The sequence below is a fragment of the Phyllobates terribilis genome, unplaced genomic scaffold (assembly GCF_046119375.1).
Source record: "Phyllobates terribilis strain yellow unplaced genomic scaffold, ASM4611937v1 Scaffold_4__5_contigs__length_816908805, whole genome shotgun sequence".
In the NCBI taxonomy this organism is placed as follows: domain Eukaryota; kingdom Metazoa; phylum Chordata; class Amphibia; order Anura; family Dendrobatidae; genus Phyllobates; species Phyllobates terribilis.
The window spans coordinates 625181673-625199303 of record NW_027362764.1 but is presented as its reverse complement, the minus strand read 5'-3'; the positions used below and the strand labels follow the sequence as shown (position 1 = coordinate 625199303).

The following is a 17631-nucleotide window of genomic DNA, read 5'->3' as shown; positions in this document are numbered from 1 at the left end:
GTGTTGCATAAATTATTATGTAATGTCAATTGGTATTCGATGCAATTCGGTAAAGCCAGTGTTTTGTGTAAATAGGGGACTTTGGCTCATGTGCCCACAACAGTGGAGCCCACTGCTGAGCCCAACATGTACATATACAGGATGATTCAAAAAGGGTGGGCTAATGATTCTCAGTATTCATAACTGAGAGAATAACACATTTATTAACATGAGAAGACACACTATCCAAATTTATCTGCACACTACAAATGTTCAAAGTGATTTCCATTGGAGACATGGCTAACGTCTAGGCGGTCGTCCACTTCCATCCAGCCACGTGCCAGCATATCCTCAGATATAGACTTTCTGTGATGCGTTGTCACGGGTCGTTCAAATCTTGTGACTGGGGGGGGGGAGGCAGATACACTAAGTCCTCTCTAGGGTCCTTGATGTAGCCCCACAGAAAGATGTTACAGGGTGTTAGATTTTGCGATCGTGGAAGCCAGTGCAACATTGGTGAATCGGTTTTTGTGCAGTGGAGTCAACGTTCCAGGAGAGTTTCATTAAAGTTTTAGCCAACTTTCAAATGGAAATGTGGAGGTGCACCACACGGCTAATAGACTGTTTAGTAAATCATCTACTATATGCGGCATAAGCCATTCCTTTAATATGCCCAGGTAAGAGAGGCCAGTGATGGTATGCTCAGCAAATAAGGGCACATGGTTTCTCTGAGCCCCAAATTTTAATGTAGGGATTGACTTTCTCAGTAGGGTGAAAGGTAGCCTCATCGCTGAGCACCAGCCTGTAATCCAAGGTAGGGGATGTACCAACTTTATTCTGTACTCATGTCACTACAGACCCCGTTCTTGCAAATTCCAAGATGCCAAAAGCTTTTTCTTTTTTCGGCGCTTCAAAAGTGAAAACCGTGCTGCGATGGGCAACCTAGCCAGTTTTGCTTTGATTTTCAGTCACCGACCATTGACCACTGATGTTACTTGAAGTACAGCAAGCCTTTGCTACAGGCACCGTGCTTTTCGAATCACCCTGTACTTGAAAATGACTTTTTTTCTTTTTGCGACTACATTGGGCTCTATTCATTATTGTATTTGCGCTTGGGTTTTTTTGTCTAGTTTTCTGGCGTTTTACACCGGGTTTTGTTTGCACTAGATTTATTTTTCTGTTTCTGCCGTTTTAAGGTTTATTTTGTATCTGTTCACATGTTTCTTTTTTTTGTATTGCCACCGTGGACGTGGTTTGGGGTTTCCAAAGGTTTCCGCCGGATTCATCATTTGCAACTTTTCCAAATATTTTAAACTTGTCGTACATGTACTCCAGTCGCTCCTAGAGAGACTTGATCTATAACAGCAATTTTTACGACCTTTTGAAAAGCGTGTGACTTTTTGCTTTTTAAATGTCACAAAAAGGTCACGCAGAAAATTAATTTGGCATAATGTCTGTAAATACGAAATGCTGTAAAAAAAAAATGCCATTGACGCAGTGAGCTGGTTTTTGTATGTGAAACCTGTATGGGTGAATTGTCTCTGGCTGGTATACAGCGAGGGGAGAAGTCTCCAGCCTCTACATAGAGAGGGAATGAGAAATGGGAGAGATTTATTAACCTAAATAAGCCCGAATTTTGGCACAATTTGTGCCCAAAAAAACTGGTCTTTCATGACTTGTACCATATTTGAGTGTTTTAGACGTTTTCTTTGCCTTGTAGGTGGCTTTGCTGAAAAGGGTTGTGACTTCACACACCACACCACTATTTTAAAGAGGTTCTCCTTATTGTCCTTTAGGATAGGTCATTCACATCAGATCTTTGGATGTCAGACACCCAGCAGCACACCTACCGAGCAGCTGCTGACAGAATAGGAGCTGATCTGCAGTACATGGCAGCAGCTACTACACATTGAGCCAATCTGTGCTGTTCAGCCTTTACATCCGGCCAGGTGGACTAATAATGACTTATCACAAAGAAAGATCTACCGTATCGTATGCGTGAAGATCCACTTTAAGCTTGACTAGTCTCAAATAATTTCTATAGTCCAAGATACAGTATTCATCTTCCAATACCCATTAGTGCGTTATAATTTGTTTCTAGGTAAACGCCATAAACGTGAGCCCTGATGGGTCACTGCTGACGTCTGGAACTAAAGAAGGTGTTGTCAGCATCTGGGATGTCGCAGAGTCCTGTGTGCTGCATCAGCTTCCTTGCCACAATGGATCCGTGCATGACATTGCTCTGAGTCCTGGTACATGTTCAGCTTTGGTTTATTTCAGTTTTCAAAGATGAATGGGGCATATAGACGGGTGTCATTGTGAGGCAACCCCTAGATGTGTGATTCCTAGTGCAATGGAGTCACGCTACACTTGCTTTGTGTCTTATCCCACCATAAAATGGGGAAAAAGTTCTGCACATTGCACTTTTGCTTCCATTCTAGGAATATAACAGAACTCCGAAAGACCCCATAATAATCAGTGGGCTGCTTCTGCTGTCGTTTGCATCGGTTATGAAATTGATCAGCTTTGGACTTTAAATGTGGGGTGGATTAAGAAAACGAGTAAAGTTTTTATCAATTTATCTGTAACAATGTATTCTTTCATTTACAACTTTTTTATGCTCATCTTGCCTAGGGTTAGGTATGATGATTTGTAAAGTGGCTGCTGTCACATTAGTGAACACAGAACCCTTCCTAAGCGCAGCAGGACGGCTTGTGTCTCCTGCTTTTTCTGGCCGTTATCTATGCGGAGAATCAGGAGGCTGAATGGAGGGAATGCCTGTATATCCTTTTTATTTCAGTTTTCTGATCTGTTCCCTCTGTAAGGCTTCAGAGTGGCACATGTGGCTTGCAGGGGCACAAATCTGTTAATAATGAGGAACTTTTTGCAGATACCAGACATGTTCTTTCTGCTGGAGAAGATGGCTGCCTGAAGATCATTGATGTGCAGACAGGAATGCTGATCTCTTCTCTGTCCTCTGGAGAAAAGCAGAGGTAATATGTCACATATATGTATACCTGTTAACGTGCGCATAAAGCGGGCCGTACACTGAGCGTACAATTACCCTAAATAAAGGAGGGGAGTAGAATCTTCCGCAATACATATACACTCCTCAACTTGCAACATTAAGAAGGAAAAGTCAACGAGTGATGAAAATCACAGGATGGATAGACATTAATGATATGTAAATGATTAAAAATGTATATTTTTTAAAAACGTTAACATTTTTTCAAATATTGAGTATGAGCTCCACACGCAGAAATCCCCGCACTTACAGCTTTGGCGGCTATCAATGAGGTTTATTAATGGTTGTCTGTGGAATGTTCTGCTGGGCTGAATGCACTTAAGTAGCAAATCATCAAGATCGCCTGCTGGCAGCTCTCTTTGCAGTTGCCGACTAATGACAAACTAGTGGTACGTCCTCGTCTCCGAAATTTCACAGGTGCTGTATTTCAATACGACAATGCCAGGCCAGTGTTGCTCATGCTACTGTGATCAGCCTGATGGAATAAAGATGTTATCCACAGATCTGCTGTAGATGTTTGCTTATTTTTTTTTTATTTGCATTTCCATATCTGCAGCATTTCAATTCTTTCAATGTTTGTTTTTTTACCCATTCTAATGAATGGGTAAAAAACGCACAAAAACATGATTTTTCATGCAGCGTTCTTCCTGCCAAGAGACACGTTTTTTGATACAGAAATGTCTGTAGCAAATACTTAATGTGTGCACATACCCTAACTCCGGAGGTTCATCACGATATAGAGCCAAAACATTGTATCGATAAGGATAAATTCAATATCCTCCATTCTTTCTCCAATGCATTTGCCTTATTTGCTTTTTATTTTCAGTGCTCCTTTCTTTGGCATAAATATGATAAAGATAGGAACTACTTAAGATGTAGAGTGGAGACACTGATATTGGGGTAGAAAAAAAAACATGAATGGCACAGTCAAAATTGAAGTAATAGAACCGCTGTAAATATAAATGACATCAACCCATAAGTAAAAAAAATAAGGGTAAATGGACAAATGTGTAAAAGAGGAATTGGACAAAGGGGCCCAACGCGTGTCGTATCAGACAGCGGCTTCTTCAGAGGTTCCTATGTTACCTGTTCTCTTAGGTCTATATACTACTACATATTGGACATGTTATCTGTTTATTCCTTACATAATTTATATGATCATATTTGAATATATGGCATACATGTATAATAACATATTTACCATAAATAGTGGGATTATTATGCGGTTTGTTTCATCTTGTATCTGGATCCAGTATTTTGGTTTGAGGACATGGTTTATACTTTCCATTATCTTGGGCCTATATATTTTCATGTAAACCTTTTTTGGTGTTTTTAATGTGTTGTGTGTAATAAAGCTTCATTTTGGGATGTGCAGGGTTTTTGGCACATACTATTTTGCCTCTTATTTACTTTTTTGGTATGCTTTTCTGGCACTCTGACTGTACCTTTTGTGGTGCTCACTGCATCTCTTTCTAAGGACACGTGTAATAATTCTCAGACTATTCCCAAGTATAAGCTGAGCCTTCTGGTGTCTTTATATAGATGCTTCTGCTGGAATGGTCAGACTGTCCTGGCAGGCAATGACGCTGGAGAATTGCTAGTCTGGGACCTCCTTGCTGGAAGAATCCTGGAAAGAATGACGGGTCATGCAGGTAAGATTATTATTTATTATAGTGCCATTTATTCCATGACACTTTACATGTGAAAAGGGGTATATATGATAAAAAAAAGTACAATAATCTTGAACAATACAAGTCGCTGACTGGCACAGAAGGAGAGAGGACCCTGCTCGCGAGGGCTCAGTCTACAAGGGATGGGTGAGGATACAGTAGGTGAGGGTAGAGCTGGTCGTGCAGTGGTATGGTGGAGTGGTGGTTATTGTAGGTTGTAGGTGTAAGTTGTAGGTAGGTCTGCAGATTCCTTTTGAAGGTTTCCACGGTAGGCGAGAGTCTGTTGTGTTGGGGTAGAGAGTTCCAGAGTAGGGGGGATGCACGGGAGAAATCTTCTATGCGATTGTGGGAGGAGGAGATTAGAGGGGAGTAGAGAAGGAGCGTGCGGGTATGTACCGGGAGACTAGGTCACAGATGTATGGAGGAGACAGGTTGTGGATGGCTTTGTATTCCATGGTTAGGGTTTTGAACTGGAGTCTTTGGGCAATGCGGAGCCAGTGGAGGGATTGACAGAGAGGAGAGGCTGGGAAATAGCGGGGGGACAGGTGGATTAGTTGGGTAGCAGAAATTAGGATATGTTAGAAGGGAGGCCACAGAGCAGGAGGTTGCAGTAGTCGAGGTGAGAGATGATGGGGTGTGTGCACTAGGATTTTTGCAGATTCGTGGTTGAGGAATGTGCGGATTCGGGAGATATTTCTGAGTTGGAGTTGGCAGGAAGTGGAAAGGGCTTGGATATGTGGTTTGAAGGAGAGATTAGAGTCCAGGGTTACCCCAAGGCAGTGAGCTTGCAGTACTGGGGCGAGTGAGCAGCCATTGGCTTTAATAGAGAAGTCTGTTGGAGGTTGAGTGATATGGCGGAAAGATGATGAAGTCGGTTTTGTCCATGTTAAGTTTTAAAAATCGAGCAGAGAAAAAGGATGAAATAGTGGATAGACTTTGGGATTCTGGTTGGATGAATACATTTATCCTTTTTGTTAGCCTTAGTATCCCCAGTCTATGTCCACACGTAGCGTAAATGCTACATTTTTAAAAGTTCAAGCAAAGTGTGTGATTTCATGAAAACTGATGCATACTGTTCATTTTTTGGGTGTTTGGAGAGAAAAAAAAATGCTTCTCTAGAAGCCTGAATAAAATGCATATAAAAACAGAATTCTGCGTTTAAACTAAATTGTATCTTTCTCCACTAAAAATGCCTTAAAGGACCACCCCAGCCATTTTTTCCTGTTGGCTATCAATGTGAGTGTAGAGAGTATTCTAGCACACACGTGTTGCAGTCTTCTGCCATTTCAGATGTTGTTTCGGCATCACGTGACCTCATTTGTGACCAAATTGAAACTTTTATGTTCATTTTCCATCATGTCTATACGATGGGGAGCAATTGCCTCCTGAATAAAGGCCAGTGAACATGTTGATCAGCATCTTTGTGATTGTGTGTTAGAAAAGTGATCAGGGCTGGTATACACCTCTAAAAGCTGTATGAAATATATGCTGCGTTGTCTGATTTCCTTTATAATCCTACATTTTCTATTTTCCTCAGATGCTGTGACGTGTATGTGGATGAATGAACCGTGCAATATGATCATCACAGGAGCAGCAGACAGACAGATTTTTCTCTGGAAGCTGCAGTACTGAGCTTTTACCTTCCACTTCACTGATCCAGACTTGAAGATTTCTTTTTATAAAGTTTTGTTTTTATGTATTGTGCAATGTCATCGCTGCTTCAACACACGTGCCTTGTCCGCCTACTATTCTATACGGTCCATGTCATGTGGCTTTTGTCTTCTAGTTATACAAACTGTGATACAATCCATGGATTGTAGAACTGGATAAAATAGATTATCCCCCTACCCATCAAAATATGTCTAGCTCATATGAGGAATTGCTCTCCTATTCCTATCCTGGGCTGGATTAAAGAGGGTGCATGTTATTCCCAAGTATTAGACTTGGAACAGGACCTTACTAATGTGATTTAAGTTCAGTTCTGGCTTATCTAGGGTTCTTGGTAGGTCAGAAGGTTGAACTCCAGCCTTTAAAGAGGTGGTCTACTACTTTTTCATCAATGATTTATTCTTAGGATAGGTTATCAATGTCTGATGGGCCGGGGTCTGACACCCTGCAGCCCCGCTGATCAGCTTTTCTCTGGAACTGCTAGATTGCGGATCTGCTCCGTCTTCTGGTAGTGGTCGTGGCTGGGGTACTGCATATCAGAGGCTATTGATTTGAATAGGAGGTGGATGTGCAGTACCCTGCTGCAGCCACTAGCAGAAAACTGAGTAGCTCTGCAATCTAGCAGTTTTGGCCGGCCACCGCCAGAGAGCAGCTGATTGGCGGTGGTGATGGGTGTTGGACCTTAACTGATCAGACATTGATGACATCCTTAGGATACGTCATCAATGAAAAAGTAGTGGACAAACAATTTTTGTACACTTTACCAGCTGATTTTGTTTGCTTCGCTCTGAGGGCAGGCCCTTCTACAATGCTGTATATTTACTGTGTGCTTTCCTGTGATGTGTCCTTGTGTACCGACCACATACCTATGAAGGATGTCCTAATTTGAAAGTGGACCTGAAAATGAAGTGCCCAGTCTATCTACACGTAGTATAGACCCCAAATAAGCAAAGTCGCCAGTGCAGATCCCATAAAGCATATCTCCCACCCACGGCATTGCTCCTACGGTAGCACACACAGAGCTGTGTTTAGACTCAATAGAAAGTCTTTGTTCCTGTACACCGCTCTGTGTGTGGGGCAAATGTTTTGTGTGATTGATGTAAGTCCCAAGAGCAGGGCCCTCGCTGATCTGCAGCACATTCCAGGCCTTGTCCCATACTAGAAAAAAAAAGTGAAGGTACTGTTAAGAACATATGTAAGATGACCAAATATTAAACTAGTCAATAAATGGCCCATAGATCAAAGATTAAATGTGTATGCAAGTGTCATAACTCCTGCTGTCCATCGGCCAAGTCTTGCGATACCTGGCAAGTGACCAATTGACTCCATGGCAGTAGCCCTGAGGTGCACAGCGATCTCTGGCCATCTCAGAAAGATTTGTGACGTGCTTCTGCACATTCTAGAACAGGAGGTGATGGCCTAAGGACATTAGTTCTGGTAGCTTTCCTTTAACCAGGACCTATAAGCTCTAACATTTTGCATTTGCTACTTGTGGGTCTTTTATTTTATTACTAGAACGCCGTTGTACTGTTTCTCCTGGAGATGGAGGAATAAACTAACGCAGTGTCACCATTCTTCACATTGACTGGGTTCAAGCCTACACAACCTTGACCCTGTCCAATTACTGGACTGTTGTCATTAGCCAAAGCGTCTTGTTGAGCTAGGCTAGGGCTACACTGTGTCTTTGGCTGCAACACTTGTGATGTAGACAAAAATTGCACTGTTAGTGAAAATGGATACATTGCAACACGCAAGTCCCAAAAATCAGTTTTTTTTATATTGCAATTTGCAGCTCATAATGCAACCATGTTCAGATACATTTTTTTGCCAATGTAAAACATTCAGGAGGAATAGTAGAAAAACAAAGCAAAGTTCAAAGAAACGTTGTCCAACATTGTTTGGCTAATATAGATATGTCAGGAGCCCCCAGGTCCTCTTTAATGGGACCCTGTCAGCAACTTTTTGCTATGTAATCTGACAGTATCATGAGGTAGGGATAGAGACCTCCAATTCCTTATTTTATTGGGTGCAGACATTGTTAATTTTTTTGTCCCTGAGCTGTGTATAATCCACCCACACCACTGACTATTTGTATAGTGACTAGAACTGCTAATCAGCAGTGGAGGTCTGGTTGGACAAGGAGGCATGAGACGAGTTGTCCTGTAGTGATGATCTCCTGCTGATAACACGGATTTGTATTGGAAAAGCAAAAACAACCCAGTAAGTGATTCAATTGCTGGAATCAATTTCTTGCCCTCCATCATCGTGCTCGGACTACATAGAAAAAAAACCTGACAGATTCCCTTTAAATAAAATCAGTCAATTTCCTGTGTTATAAAAGCACCACTATGAACATCTTATGAAACCGTGATGTACTGAAGACATTCCCATTGATTTTAACAGAAGTATTTTCTGTGGAGTTCTGTCTTTTTCATTTTTTAACCCAGAATATTGTCAGTAGAAAACATCTGAAGAAAATGCACTTTCCTTTTATATATGGGAGCTGGCAGTGGGTTTTGTCTCATGGTCGAGGTTTGGTTTTCTCAGCAAACATTACCCAGATCTGTCTTGAATTTTCTTCTTGTAAGATGCAATGTGAAATATTCCAGCTCTTATAGAGCACAATCTCTATCCTACATCATATTACAATAAAAAAAAAACTTTTTCCAATATTTATTTAAGTATGTTTCTTGTATACAAAATATACAGACCTGAAATGTTAAGAAAGGGTTAAATACAATCTGCATCGTTAGTCATACATATTGCTAAATCACAGTACATACATTGAGGTGAACTGGAGAACAGTGACACAGAAGTAGAGAACCTGCGGTGACTGGTGAGCACATGATTTTAGCAGCGGTACATTCCACAGTTAAGGGCCTTTGAAAAGTTCACAGTGCAACAAAGAATGGCTTCATCAGGCTGGTAAAGGGTCAATACTATATCTGACCAATCTATTAATGGGACAACATTGGACCGTTAATATAAAACTACTGAACTAGGACCATAACCATTCATGTGTACAAAGCAAAGGTAATTGTGCAGTATTGCTTAAAACACTGACTGTTCCCAGTAGATTCATTACAGTAAGATATACACAAATAGAAGTACAAGGAGGCAAGAGCACCACAGGTGGGTTTCCTTTTTACTTTTCTATACAGCCATAGCACAATACAGGCTTAATGTCCTATATTTATGGCATAAACAAGATTAAACCCCATCATGGACTCCACACTGACTTTTGTGCCAATCAAAAAGTGCTTAAAGGGGTTGTCCCACAACCATGTACATTAAAATTACCAGATCTTGGGATAATAAAACCACATCCAGTTGTGGAACTTGAACATTTTTTTTTTTTTTTCTGTGCCGAGAATGTTCCTGTGCCTCATGCTGTGTACTGAGTAATGATAGTGTCTCAACATGCACAACTGCTCCAGTACATGACGCTGTGAGCACATCATAATACAAGTCAGTGACCTGTAAGCTCAGCGCCTGCTGGTGCTCCTATGTCACTGACTTCATTAATGATGAGCTCAGAGGGCTGGATACACTGCAGAAACACTCACTTCTGTGATAACTGGCAGGAAAATGTGCTGTGAGCTCCTGCTCTTTCATCTGAATACTTGTCATAAGTGACGTATGCCTCCTCCTCTGGCCATGAGTTGTGTGGTATGTGCAGACTATGAACTGGAGGAGCTCTGTATGGTCAGACACAGCCATTACACAGTACATAGCAGGGGGCACATCTATAAAAAAAAGTCAGCACTTTTTTTTTTTTAAAAAAAAAGTCCTAATTGTGGAACTTATCAATAGCGCTTGGAATTATATGTACTCTGTTCGTGGAACAACCCCTTTTAATGTTGCTAAAGTATAACGGTACAATTGTAACACCTTGCCACAGCACTCAAAGACAAAGCAACAGCATGGATGTAATACCTTCATAATGGAAAGTTCAAGTCAATGTCCCCTCAAATGCCAGCTCTTTTTCAATATATAAAAGGGATAAAGTTCTGTACTGATCCCTTTTTAGTGACAACATGGTGCTGACTGCCAACATTTGCCACTAGAGGGCGCTTATTGCATACCAATAGGAGCTAGACGTGCTAGATTAGATTATGGCGTGCCATACTTTTGATGATGTAAAGTGCAGCAGCTAAGAAGAAAAAAATAAAAGGTCTAATTTAAACCAGATGAGCCTAATTTATTATATGGTGTGTACTACTCTAGATGGGAAGAAACTGCTTAACTTGGTCTAGTTTTACCCAAACTTGCCTCTGGGCTGATTTATTCTGTTATATATAACCATTATGCAGAAAGCTCCCATATTCGCTCTATGGATGGCTGCATATTCTCATTAAAGAATGTAAAACTTTTTATGGATTATGGCTTTCTGCTTTAAAGGGAATCTGTCAGTAGGATCAACCCTCCTAAGCAGTCTATATGGGCATGGAGGTCATAGGAAGCTGAATAAAATGATACCTTGATATCTGTGATCTGATTGATGTCTTATGCCAGAGAAATCCACATTTTTCTTATATGTAAATGACCTCTTCCAGGCTCTGGGGAGGACGCTGCCTGGTAGATAACTCTGCCTCCAGAGATTGTTACATGAAGGGGGAGTTACCAGTGTGAGACATGTAATGACCGCTCTCTGCTCTCCTGATCTCACTGCAGAGCTGTGTGTGATTATACCTGACACATCTGCAGGTTCCTCTCAGCTTCCATCTCACAGGCAGACAGGGTGTAATATTGTTACAATACAGCAGAGCTCAGACAGCTGCAAAAAATATGTCTTCTTGTAAACTTCATTTCTCCTGTTCTGTGTTAGTTACATGTCTCACACTGATAACTCCCCCTTCATGTAAACTAATCTCTGGAGGCAGTTATCTTCCAGACAGCGTCCTCCCCAGAGCCTGGAAGCGGTTATAGAGATATAGAGATATATATATATAGATAGATAGATAGATATATATATTATATATATGAAAATGTGGATTTCTCAGGAATAAAACATCAGATCACAGATATCAAGGCGTCATTTTACTCAGCTTCCTAGGACCTGCATGGCCATATAGATTGTATAGGAGGGTTGATTTTTCTGACAGATTCCCTTATTCTAACAGTTTTTTTTTGTATTTTTCTGTACATTATTATGGGGGCAGCCACCTTGCCCAAGCTGCTAAAAGCATTACAGCAGCCAAATAAAAAGCAATAGACAGGAGATGTTCATTGACTTCTACTGCAGAGTTTATAAGGCATACTCTGACCCGTGCAGAGGTCATTGTGCAAGAAAGACGTGAGCTGTGATAATGACTTATTGTGGAGTGTGTTAGAGATATGCATCTTAGTAATCCTGCCTGTGATGACAGATTTTATTTTTTTTATATTTTCGTGTCATCCATATAAAAAAAAAACAACATACAAGCTTGACTTGTACAATGTGTCATTCTGAGGGCACGTTCCCTTTACAATCTATGGTAATACAGAGTAAAGCAGTCAGAGCTTTATTTTTCTGATAGAGATATTAGGAAATTAGTGATGAGCGAGCTTGTTCTGTTAACTCTTTTGGTGAGCATGCTCGGCTGCTCGCCGAGTATCTTCACCGTGCTCGGGTGTTGTGTTTCAGTCACTCCTGTGTGCATGATTTGCGACTGTTAGGCATTCTTCACATGCATTAAAGCTGTCCGTCGCAAATCATGCACACAGGAGTGACTGAAACATAACACCCGAGCACGGTGAAGATACTCGGAAAACACCCCCGAGCATGCTTGGAAATCTCGAGTAATGAGCATGCTCGCTCATCACTAGAAATTAGCAAAGAATTCTAAAACTTTAAAACAAATCTCCACTTTTTTTTGTAAAGTCCTCCACTAATAAGTAGGCAAAAGCTGGCTTCTGATTAACAGTTGGTGAAAATACTCTTAAAATGATAAAGGTTACAATTAAAAAAAATGGTTTACATTGTGCAACAGTTTTAATATTTTAATCATTTTGCAACATAAATAGCATTATCTATACCAAAAACTGCCATGCAAATAACATGATCCGTACATAGGAAAATAGCTTTTGTGGATATAAAATTACAGCATTTATCAGAAACCTACTCCAGCCCTCCATGAATATAGTGCATTTCCTCTTTCATTAAACAAATGGTGCAGTTATGGCCGACAGCAAGAATCTATAGGCAAAAAAATCATTATGAAACTAAATCGTAATCAAAATATACTGTATACCTCTCATGGGGCTTGTACAGGACTAGATACGACAGGCTGTAAACATGTTCTGGATTAAATGGAAGTTGCACAGATTTCTACCTGGTAAAGGTGAATTAGTGGATATTGGATAGAATTGACAGCAAAAGGATTTGCCATTTTATACAATGCAAAAAAGGGTAACATGCAGAAGAAGAAACCTTGCTCTCGCAGAGGATACCCTGCTGTCTGCTTATTGTAAAGCCAGTCCTAGCTCTGCCAAGGTCTCAAGACTGGGATGAAAGGCAAACGATACTATTACACCTCTGGCACAGAGTGATCCATCAAGCTCTTCAGCACGCTGGAAGCCATTCTGCAGGAGAGAAGGAAATGCATTCAGTCTGGTGATAAAATAGATGTCCAGAAGCCGCAGGTTACCACGGGCGTGGGGTTACAATATTTTACACCATACAATGCTCTTTCCTACAGTAACGCTGTATACACTGCTGATATGTGACATGTAATTGTAACAATCCTGCCAATCAGCATGGGCATTTTATTGGTAAAACACATGTAGTACCAAAATGGCCGTTTAGTTGCGTCTCTACATAGGACAGTGCAATACTATACATTTGTCCTGCTCATTTCCTATGCCAGGGTGAGCTGCTCCATTGGGTACCAATTGTTTGTTAGGCAATCCCCGCATGTTTTGTGGCTGTCTTAAAACAGCCATGAAACTTGGCCGTGGGGAGTGTAACATGTCACTCGAGCACCCACGATACTCTGTGCATACCCGAACAACAAGGACTTGCGCTCATCGCAAGTGGTGGGGTTCTGTAAGCTAGAAATCGCACTCCAGTCCCTGACTGAAGATTCCTAGAGTAACACAGTACACACCACTCGCTCCAGATTCACAAAGAGACATACACCCCCTTGAATCAGGAGCGTCCGACTCTGCAATGCTCCCTCATCTAGACCGACGAGAAAAATCGACGGTCTATATGAATCGGAGCCCATGTGTACTGTGCAAAACTCCGAATGTGTTTAGTTGCGGATTTCCAACATACACATTTACCATGCACCATTTATATCAAGTACACCATGTCTGACCATACTTTCAATCTAAAATCAGCAGTGTAAACTAAATGGGACATGTGGATTTGAAATTTGCAGCACACTAATTTATACTGAACAGTTCAGCATTGTAACACAAAGTGTCAGGTGTAGGACAAAGCCAGAGCCAAATCCACAGTGGTTTTTACAGCTTTACATCCTTTGTGAGCATACGCTTTTAAAGGGTTAAGACTATCAAAAAAATCCATAGTGTAGGGAATAAATTGCTGATCAGTGACCACTGAAACCCCCAGCAATACTTAGATCGGGGCTTTGGAGCCCCAAGCATGGGACTGCACAGCCCAGTCCTGAATGGAGTGGAGGTGCATGCTCGGCCTAAACGCCATTCAGGACTGGGCTGCAGCCCTACGGGGTTCCAAAGACCCAATATCAAAATTGTGGGGGTGTTCAGACCTCCAGAGAGCAGCAACCTAACTTGATTTTTTGGATCTCACCTTTACAATACAATATAATTGGTTCTAGGACACTACCATATGGGCTTTTTTGGCGGTTTCATTACATTGCTGTATACTGTGCCATGACTACAGAGCAGAGGCCCAACTTCACCCGGCATATGCCATATTGATGGAAAAACTAGAAACCTGCGCTTGACCTATGAATCATTTAAACATTTCGGGGGTCTCACTCACCTTTTCACCATGTGCTCAAAAATGTAAGCTGGCATTACAGTCAGGGTAACCACGTTAGCAGAGCCGGCAAGCAGGTCAGCAACTTGGGAATCCTGCGCAAAGACATTAACATTTTACTACATGGGAACAGCCCCATTGAAAGGCATTTTACCATAGATGATGCAACAATAAAAGACAGATTATGCCATGTCCTACAGATACATCCTCAAGAAGGCCAGCAGAACAAGGGTAGACCGTAAATGGAGACATCAAGTTTACAGAAAATATGTATTTTAAGCTTTCAGAAAGGCTTTAATCTTAAATGCTTCTCCAGGAAAAATGTAGGTTCACAGACCATGCAGCAGTATCAGAGGCCGAGAGCGGAGCAGGAGAAATCTTGTGTTATTCCTCCAGCAGCAGTCAGATCCATTGTGTCTGGACTACTAGTGATGGGAAATTTTTACACCCCCATCCTACTGGGGAGCGCGCTGCGTGCATCCCAGCCCATTTAAATTCTAGGACGCATTTCTCATATTGCACGAGGACGGCTGCCATTGTCACTCACCAGATTTTACCCCATTAAACCCCGAGAAAAAACAAGAAATCTGTTACACAATAAAGCAGTTCACAACTTCTTCTATTATGATTTATTTTTTTTCTTTCCCAAGAGAACTCTTTTTTAACAACTTCATAACTTTAGGCTAAAACCATAACTATGGTGCATTAATGAACTACATTGCTGGTCTCATTATATGGGCACTTTGTGAAATTGCACAGAATCTTTCCTGGCACACAGGTTCTAGTTTAGTATGAAGGTGTATTAAGCAGGGTCTGATCTATCAGAAGAAACGTGCTTCTACATATGTGTCCTGGTGGATACAGATGCCTGATTTCAATGAGCTGAATGCGATATTATGGCGACACTCCACAGGGAGCACGACCCACCTTTAATCCGATGACATTCTGGCCGTTAATTTCGCACAGGTTGTGTTCGGTTAGAAGGCCATTTCTTGCAGCGGAGCTGTCCTTAACTATGGAAGATATTTTGCCATTTTTGAAAATGAAGCCAACGTGACCGCTGCTGTCTTTGTGCAGTGTGATGGTGCGTTCAAAGGGCCTAAAACAGTTCAACATGTGGAATTACAATCACTTGTACAGCCAACGGAAATCAAAAGCTTCTAGACTTTATAAAATCAATAAATCAGACAACCTTAACAGGGGTTATGAGTTTGTGTCTGCCAAAAGCAGCGCCACTTCTGAGGCTCATCTGCAACACCAGACACAGCCCATAGACAGAAGTGTAGCAGCTTCTGGTAGGAAACGGTTCAAAACGCACATTGGACTAAGTGCACACTGCGCCTGTGAACTAGCCTAAAGTAGACTGCGGGCGCTTTCCCAAAATATACTTTACTGTTCACATGGGTCCCAATTCACTAGACGTAGGCCAAAAGTGTGCGCTATTACTCCACTATTGGGAGTATATCAACTGAGCTTATGCGTTGGACAATGGCCATACACATGGTATATACCTAAGCATACCTCCTTTAACCCCTTAAGGACCTTGGGATTTTCCGTTTTTGTTTTTTGCTTGTTCCCAGAGCCATAGCGTTTTTGTTTTTGGTCAATATGGCAGTGTGAGGGCTTATTTTTTGCAGGAAAAGTTGTACTTTTGATCGACATTACTGGTTTCGCCATATCGTGTACTGTAAAACGGGAAATAAATTCCAAGTGCGGTGCAACTGCAAAAAAGTGCAATACCTCAGTTGTTTGGGTTTTTTTTACCACGTTCACTGAATGCTAAAACTGACCTGCCATTATTATTTTCCAGGTCATTACAAGTTCGTAGACACCAAACATGTATAGTTTTTTTTTTTATTTACGTGGTGAAAAAAATGTCCAAAGTTTGCTATAAAAAAAAAAAAAATGGCGCCACTTTCCGAGACCCGTAGCGTCTCCATTTTTCAGGATCTGGGGCCGGGTGAGGGCTTATTTTTTGCACGCCGAGCTGTCGTTTTTATGGATTCCATTTTAGGGTAGATCTGATGTTTTGATCGCCAGTTATTGCATTTTATTGCAATGTTGCGGCGACCAAAAAACTTAATTCTGGGGTTTAGAATTTTTTTTCTCATTACGCCGTTTACCGATCGGATTAATTTCTTTTTTATATTGATAGATCGGGCGATTCTGAACTCGGCGATACACATATTTGGTATGTGGGTAACAGGAGAAACTGGAACCCACAATTTGGGAAGGAGTGCTATTTTGGCTGGAATAGCTTGCAGACACCATGTGACATATCACACCACTCAAGAAATTCATCTCTGGGTGCAGGAATCATTCACACCACATGTGACTCTCAGAAATTTATACCACTGGGCTGTGAAGAAAAAAAAATAAATAAATAAATTGTTTTTGGCCCAAGATTTTACATTTTCACACTGGGCAATGGGCAAAATAGTGCCAAAATGTGTCACACAATTTCTGCTGAACGTGGTAATACCCCACATGTGGCTGTACAGTACTGCTTAGCCATACGGCGAGACTCGGGAGGGAATGAGCGCTATTTGCCTCCTGGAGTGCAGATTTTCCTAGAATAGTTTGCGGACTCCATAAACAGAGCCCCTGAGTACAAGAAGAGCCGAATTCCCCCTAAAGTGACCCCATTTTGGAAATCATACCCCTTTGGGAATTTATCTACAGGTGTAGTGATGATGATTTTGACTCCATGGGTGTTTTCCAGAAACAAGCAGTAGTGGATGTTGCCGAGTGAAAATTGCAAACTGCCGTTGTAGTGACCAGTACGTTGTAGTGACCAGTACATTGTGCCCAGCTCATGTTTCTGGAGACATGCACCCGTATATTAGAATTTGTTTGATTTCTTTCTGTGGGTGAGTAGCCATAGTGCTTTTCCAGAGCCCTTGTACTACCAGTAACGTGGAAGCCCCCTATATTTCCATTAACAGATGACGGACCTGAGTGGGGGCTTTTTTGTGGATTGAGTTGAAGCTTTTGTTAGGAACATTTTACATAACATTTATCCTGCGCTCTACGCTGAGCACTTACATCGGAGTTTCCATCTAAGGCCACGGCTCCACTATCAGTATTTGGTCAGTATTTTTTCTCAGGAGTGGTGATAAATGCAGAATTGTTGCACTCGTTTCTATTACACCTTTTCTCTGATTGTTCCTCACCTGGTTTTGGCTCCCACTCCTGAGAAAAAATACTGACTGAGTACTGATAGCGGGGCCGTGGCTTAAATCTCTGAATGACGTGATTCAGATGAAACCCCCGATGGATCCATTCACTATAATGAGACAGCGGAGTTACTCTGGACTCCATCTGGCCTCTGTTCAGTG

The 17631-nt window shown here is 41.5% G+C and overlaps 2 protein-coding genes across 2 annotated transcripts in view; one reads left to right on the top strand and one right to left on the bottom strand.

Annotated features, from left to right (window-relative positions):
* NSMAF (neutral sphingomyelinase activation associated factor) overlaps window positions 1–9014 on the top strand; it is a 121449-nt gene extending 112435 nt beyond the window's left edge. The window contains exons 28-31 of the mRNA XM_073679332.1: window positions 2081–2231; window positions 2870–2972; window positions 4547–4656; window positions 6212–9014. Coding sequence (XP_073535433.1) covers window positions 2081–2231; window positions 2870–2972; window positions 4547–4656; window positions 6212–6306 — 459 coding nt within the window. The 3' untranslated portion in view covers window positions 6307–9014. The remainder of the gene's footprint in view (window positions 1–2080; window positions 2232–2869; window positions 2973–4546; window positions 4657–6211) is intronic.
* Window positions 9001–17631, bottom strand: part of SDCBP (syndecan binding protein) — a 32616-nt gene continuing 23985 nt past the window's right edge. The window contains exons 7-9 of the mRNA XM_073679333.1: window positions 15221–15392; window positions 14297–14388; window positions 9001–12906 (exon numbers count right to left, since the gene is read on the bottom strand). Coding sequence (XP_073535434.1) covers window positions 12852–12906; window positions 14297–14388; window positions 15221–15392 — 319 coding nt within the window. The 3' untranslated portion in view covers window positions 9001–12851. The remainder of the gene's footprint in view (window positions 12907–14296; window positions 14389–15220; window positions 15393–17631) is intronic.